The sequence below is a fragment of the Staurois parvus genome, unplaced genomic scaffold (genome assembly GCF_062004578.1).
Source record: "Staurois parvus isolate SC_StPar_1 unplaced genomic scaffold, SC_StPar_1.0 ptg003652l, whole genome shotgun sequence".
Lineage (NCBI taxonomy): Eukaryota > Metazoa > Chordata > Amphibia > Anura > Ranidae > Staurois > Staurois parvus.
In genome coordinates this window covers 22,476-30,000 of record NW_028321448.1, presented here as the reverse complement: position 1 = coordinate 30,000, position 7,525 = coordinate 22,476, and the positions used below count along the sequence as shown (strand labels likewise).

Sequence of the window (7,525 nt, the reverse complement as noted above, 5' to 3'; positions counted from 1 at the left end):
ACAGACAAGCCATGTTTCTAATTTTTTTTTAGAGTCGGTGTCATCCCTCTAATTGGAATACAGACCCCTGGAAACAACTAAAAGTATCTGCAGTCTTACAGTCTTTATCCACTTCCCGACCGGCCGTTGTATATAAACGGCCGGACGGTGGCAGTGCAGGGTCGGGTGGCCATCTATAAACGGCCTCCCCGCACCCTGCTTGTGCGCGCTCCCTGGGAGCGCGCAGCACCGCGATCCGGTGCCCACTGTGTCCTCCGGACACAGTGAAACACCGATCGTCGGACGGGACCTCTGTACGAGGTCCCGATCATGTGATCACTGATTGGCCAATCAGTGATCACATGCAAAGTAGTAAGCAAGATGTCACTTCTGACATCATTGCTTACTATGTGTGAAATCTGTGAATGATCACAGAGGTCACATGGTACAAGGCTATTCACAAAAGCCTTGTACCATGTGACAAGCTGTGACCAATCACAGCTCACTCAGTTCTTCTCAATGAGTGCAAGAATGCAGCCAGAGAGAAAGAGAAATGATTGCTTTTACATCCTATATGGGTGTAAAAGCAACCAGTGTAAAAAAAAAAAAAAAATCTTCATCACCCCTCACAAGTAGTACAGTGTCACCATGGTGACATTGTACTGCTAGGGTGACAGTATGTAAAAAAAAAAAAAATAAAAAATAATATAAAAAAATAAAATAAAAATGTAAAAAAAAAATGTTTAAAAATTATAATTTTTGCTTATAAACTAATTTGGATTTTTTTTTTTTACTAAAAAGATAACGGAATAAATTTTGGCTAAGATTTATGATGAAATATTATTTATTTGCAAAATTTTATTAAAAAAAAACACTTTTTTTCAAAATTTTTGGACATTTCATTTACATAGCAAAAAAAATACAAATCCCAGTGGTGAATAAATACCACCAAAATAAAGCTTTATCTATCTCAAAAAAATGGTAAAAAATTAATTTGGGTACAGTGTTGCATGACCGCGCAATTGTCATTCAAAGTGTGATAGCGCTAAAAGCTGAAAATTGCCCTGGTCAGGAAGGGGGTAAAAGTGTCCGGTCTGGAAGTGGTTATGCATGAATCGCTCCAACAGCCGTATTGCAAAAGGCAGCGATCATTGTCATGAAAAATCAGAATACATTACTTTCAAGGTTTTAATTGCTATCATGTGTCCACCATTTTTCCCCTCTTTCAGGGAGTGTTGTGAATTGAGGCTACTGTCCTTTTCATGGGGTGCCTCCAGAGAAGTTCATTCTTTTTTTCCCCCCTAAAACAGATGATGTTAATTCTACAATAGGATAGCAGAGGGTTACCTTGGAGTAAATCGTGACGTTTATCCAAGCAAGCCGTCGGCTCAAATGATTCAACTTTTCTGAGAAGACTTGCTGGCTTTTCAACAGTTCTTCCATGATGTCTGGCCTCTGGAACAGGAAGAAGGCAGAGAATGAGGTGAGGACTGTGTACTTCGAACAGGTAGATATGAAGGTGATCATATTCTTAATGTCCAAAATGTCACACTGTGGTCTCCATACATGATTCTAATCAGGTTGCCATAGGGCTAGCGGGGGGGGGGTTGGGGGCGGGCTTGGCAGTACCATTGTTTTAGCGCACCTTAGTCTACAACAATGCGAGAGCCACAGCTGGCATGACATTGGCTCTACAGTGGCTAATAGCATATGCCTAGGGTGGAGGGATGTGGCTTTCCTCTCCTGTCCCCCAGCAGTCCTGTTGGAGGAGCTTTGAGGTAGGGGCTGTGACTCCTCACTAGGGATGAGCTCAAGCGGGTTCAGACACGAGTCCAGACCTGCTGAAGCCATCCCTCCAGGAAGCTGTCACTGCAGGCAGCCAATATCGTTCCCGGCAGCCACACATACAATGGGCATGGCGGGGAATACCTCCACTGCTTATGACTGGCTGTCCACAATGACAGCTTCCTGGTGGGATAGCTCAGGTGGGTTCAGACCTTTGTCCCAACACGTGTTAGCTCATCGTTCATCTGTAGATGGGAAATATGCAATACTCTATGCATGGAGACATTATACAGCTTGAGAGAGAGACACATACATACTGTGTACAGAAAGGTAAGGGCCTGGAGTATGCAATATAATCAGGAGAATCAGGAGTATACATTGTAACAAGACTCAGGGGTATACATTGTAACAAGACTCAGGGGTATACATACATACATAGTTAGTCTGGCTGACTCCTTGTATATACTCCTTGTACCCCCAAATTATCTATCTATATATACCCCCCCCCTTATGTATTATACATGAAGACCATACCCCCCCACCTTATGTATTATACATGGAGACAATATCCCCCCTTATGTATTATACATGGAGATCATATCCCCCCTTATGTATTATACATGGAGATCATGTCCCCCTTATGTATTATACATGGAGATCATATCCCCCCTTATGTATTATACATGGAGATCATATCCCCCCTTATGTATTATACATGGAGATCATATCCCCCCTTATGTATTATACATGGAGATCATATCCCCCCTTATGTATTATACATGGAGATCATATCCCCCCTTATGTATTATACATGGAGATCATATCCCCCCTTATGTATTATACATGGAGATCATATCCCCCCTTATGTATTATACATGGAGATCATATCCCCCCCCTTATATATTATACATGGAGATCATATCCCCCTTATGTATTATACATGGAGATCATATCCCCCCTTATGTATTATACACGGAGATCATATCCCCCCTTATGTATTATACACGGAGATCATATCCCCCTTATGTATTATACATGGTGATCATATCCCCCCTTATGTATTATACATGGTGATCATATCCCCCCTTATGTATTATACATGGAGATCATATCCCCCCCCCCTTATGTATTATACATGGTGATCATATCCCCCCTTATGTATTATACATGGTGATCATATCCCCCCTTATGTATTATACATGGTGATCATACCCCCCTTATGTATTATACATGGAGATCATATCCCCCCTTATGTATTATACATGGAGATCATATGCCCCCTTATGTATTATACATGGAGATCATATCCCCCCTTATGTATTATACATGGTGATCATACCCCCCTTATGTATTATACATGGAGATCATATCCCCCCTTATGTATTATACATGGAGATCATATCCCCCCTTATGTATTATACATGGAGATCATATCCCCCCTTATGTATTATACATGGAGATCATATCCCCCCTTATGTATTATACATGGAGATCATATCCCCCCTTATGTATTATACATGGAGATCATATCCCCCCTTATGTATTATACATGGAGATCATATCCCCCCTTATGTATTATACATGGAGATCATATCCCCCCTTATGTATTATACATGGAGATCATATCCCCCCTTATGTATTATACATGGAGATCATATCCCCCCTTATGTATTATACACGGAGATCATATCCCCCCTTATGTATTATACACGGAGATCATATCCCCCCTTATGTATTATACACGGAGATCATATCCCCCTTATGTATTATACATGGTGATCATATCCCCCCTTATGTATTATACATGGTGATCATATCCCCCCTTATGTATTATACATGGTGATCATATCCCCCCTTATGTATTATACATGGTGATCATACCCCCCTTATGTATTATACATGGAGATCATATCCCCCCTTATGTATTATACATGGAGATCATATGCCCCCTTATGTATTATACATGGAGATCATATCCCCCCTTATGTATTATACATGGAGATCACATCCCCCCCTTATGTATTATACATGGAGATCATATCCCCTCTTATGTATTATACATGGAGATCATATCCCCCCTTATGTATTATACATAAAGATCATATCCCCCCTTATGTATTATACATGGAGATCATATCCCCCCTTATGTATTATACATGGAGATCATATCCCCCCTTATGTATTATACATAAAGATCATATCCCCCCTTATGTATTATACATGGAGATCATATCCCCCTTAATCTCCTCTTCTCCAGAGAGAATAAATTCAGTTCCTCTAATCTTTCTTCATAGCTGATCTCCTCCATACAATATAATAAAATTCAGGAGTAAACATTGATTAAAAAAGTATCCAATATTAAAAGCTGGGAAGAGGAGCAACAACCCAAGTTTAGGAAAGTTGAATGCAGTGAGTGAGAGGGCAGGCTGATCCCTGCAAGCCTTCCATTAGTACCGTTCCAACAGCTCACATTTCTAATCCTCATCCCTTCAATTATTACTGCTGGTCTGCAACTTGTGTCTGTGTATTGGAAGGTTGGATGTCTGTGGAAAGTTATGGGGGGATACTGGAGGAGGCGGCTGAAGCATATGGGGGGGGACACATGTCTGGGCCCTCTCAGGTACTCTGTGCAGGGCTCCATGATTGCCAATGACAGCCCTGGGTCTCATGCTTACCCTCTTTGGACAGCGTTTAATTTTCTCCTCAGTGTCCTTCAATGCCAGTGCATATTCATTCACATCATCTGAGACACCGACCATCTGCAGAGAAACAAAACACACAACGTGGAGTCGGTTATCAATACTCAGGCATATCGCCTCCTTGCTTTTTAATCGCCTCCCGCCGGCCATATATGGAAATGACGGACGCACGGCTGACAACTCGTGAGGAGAGGAGAGTCGGTAATCGGCATTCCTCAGAGGGGACATCTACACTGGTCATCAGTGCCCTGATGATCAGTGTAGCCCCATCAATGCCACATATCAGTGCCTACCAGTGCACATCAATGCCACATATCAGTGCCCATCTGAGCTGCCTTTCAGTGGCAACTATCAGTGCAGCCTATCAGTGCCATATATGAGTGCTGCCTTTCAGTGCCCATCAGTGATGCCTGTCAATGCCCATCAGTGCCACCTACCAGTGCCTCCTCATCAGTACCGCCTATCAGTGCCAGATATGAGCGCTGCCTTTCAGTGCCCATCAGTGATGCCTGTCAATGCCCATCAGTGCCACCTATCAGTGCAGCCTAACAGTGCCCATCGCTGCAGCCTCATTAGCGCACATCAGTGAAGGAGAAAATCACTTATTTACAACATTTTATAACAGAAACAAAGAAAAAACATTTTGTTCTTCAACATTTTCAGTTGTTTTTGGTTTGTTTAGCAAAAAATAAAAAACCCTGAGGTGATTAAATACCACCAAAAGAAAGCTCTACCTCAAAAAAATGATAAAAATTTCATATGAGTACAATGTTGCATGACTATCAGTTCCAGTCAGTGCCGCTTATCAGTGCCAGGTACAAGTACTGCCTTTCAGTGCCCATCAGTGATGCCTGTCAATGCCCATCAGTGCCACCTACCAGTGCCTCCTATCAGTGCCAGTCAGTGCCGCCTATCAGTGCCATATAGGAGTGCTGCCTTTCAGTGCCCATCAGTGATGCCTGTCAATGCCCATCAGTGCCACCTACCAGTGCCTCCTCATCAGTGCCCATCACTGCAGCCTCATTAGCACACATCAGTGAAGGAGAAAAATTACTCATTTACAAAATTTTATAACAGAAAAAACTTTTTTTTTTTAATTTGTTGTTTTTGGTTTGTTTAGCAAAAAAAAAAAAAAAAAAAAAAAAAACCCAGGAGGTGAATAAATCCCACCAAAGGAAAGCTAAAAAAAAAATGGTAAAAATTTCAAAGGAGTACAATGTTGCATGACCGCGCAATTGTCAGTGAAAGTGCGACAGCACTGAAAGCTGAAAATTGGCCTGGGCAGGAAGGGGGTAAAAGTGCCCGTTAGGCGAGGGGTTAAGATGTGCCAAGTTAATATCTGGTCACAGAGGCTCATTAGACCTCCCAACTTAACGCTGACCAAACAGAATGGTCAGTGACCCCAGTAAACATTGCATCTGCTCAGGGCCGGGAGTTTTCCTGCCACATCCTGGGGCTCCATTAGTGTAAATACTGAGAGCTAACAATGCAAAGTCCCGTTCATGGACAGATCGGTGCTCACCTTGCCGAGCTGTTGGTGTACGCTGAGGTTGTACATCATGACCACCCCGTCCAGCATCTCCAGGAGAGAGTTCTCTGTGCTGGGAATATCGGGCTCCTCCGGAGGTCTTCCCACCAGCAGACCCTCATTGCCGTGATGACCTTCAACTGTAACAAAACATAGTAAGTCTCTTATGCCAGAACTGTCAGTACTGCTTCAGAACAACCAATCGGATTCAAATCAGGACCAGGTGCAGAATGTAAAGAAAAATGTGAATGGGGACTGTGGTATTACAATTTTTATATCAGATGCCATGATAAATATGACCCAATGTGCCAAAGTCTTCAATAAACCTCAATTAAATTCTTCAAGGGTGTGTGGAGGACGACCGCCAGGCCAATGCCTGATCCGGAATAGGCCCAAAAAAGGGTGGAGCAACTGTCAGTGCCGTTACACTATTTCCAAGCCCCCAATTCACCAAGGTCTTGGCTCTGCAGGCCTGCACATATGCGCTCTCCATTTAGTCCTCCGAAGACTTGGTACTCAACCAGAGTATTGAGTTTGAACTCTCCATAGGTCTGAATGGAACCTCACACAAGTATCTTGGAGTAACACACCTCTTCCATAGAACTAAAACCAACTTAGTTTTTCCTGCACAATCTCAGACATTTCACCCAGATCCTCCAAATAAGGGGTGTGGGACATCCTGACACATGTGGGCTTGTTTGGGGGTAAAGTGTCTCGGAGATGTGAGCACTTATGACTGGATGGTGGAAGACTTGGGAGAGGTACTACAACAAATATGAGGGTGATCGAATGGAAACTGTGGTGCACAGTCACCATCAAAGCCTCCTTACATCAGAGCAACCCTCAGTAACCTGCAGTGGTCACTCCAGTGTTCCACAACTAGAAGAGGGTGCAGGCATGACGAAAGCTCAACCAGCTAGCATTTAGTCATATAGTTTGATGGACACCACGCACCACCAGCTCAGAGTGTCATATAATGTGAAAAAGGCCTCGGTTTCTCCTAGGCCACAGCCTCGGATGCGTTTTGCACCACCCCTAGGGCTTTATTGCAGTAGAGGGCGTGACCAAGGAAGTGCTGAGGCCATTTTCACACCATATCACACCTACTGAGCTGGTGGTTTGCAGCATCACTCCTTACGTCAAAGTCACCCTTACATTAGAGTAGTCCCCCCTTACATCTCCATCAAAGTCCCTTCTTACATCAGACGGCAAGATAAAAAGGTCACAACGGACCAGATTTGGCCTGCGGGCCACAGTCTGGAGACCTCTGGTGTAACGGAACCGGACCCCGACTGCACTTGGGTATTTCCATTATAATACCGCTTCCCTGTTCGAACACCACCGCTGACCATACAAGATGACACCACCAGTCTTCAAGGAAACAAGGAAATAGACTCCTTTATTTTAAAATAGATTCAAGATATATACATTTAAGGGAACCATCCACCTTTCCTGCATAATGACACAGGGCGGGGCAAGCCACACCCAGTAACAAGAGACATCAGCAGACAGTCCCATCAGGGGGGAGGGCTGC

The 7,525-nt window shown here is 43.4% G+C and overlaps 1 protein-coding gene across 1 annotated transcript in view; it reads right to left on the bottom strand.

The window, feature by feature from the left end:
- Positions 1 to 7,525, bottom strand: part of RNF123 (ring finger protein 123) — a gene marked incomplete at its 5' end in the record, with an annotated part of 45,164 nt that overhangs the window by 17,221 nt on the left and 20,418 nt on the right. The window contains 3 exons of the mRNA XM_089667900.1: positions 1,327 to 1,434; positions 4,440 to 4,523; positions 5,986 to 6,131. Coding sequence (XP_089524026.1) covers positions 1,327 to 1,434; positions 4,440 to 4,523; positions 5,986 to 6,131 — 338 coding nt within the window. The remainder of the gene's footprint in view (positions 1 to 1,326; positions 1,435 to 4,439; positions 4,524 to 5,985; positions 6,132 to 7,525) is intronic.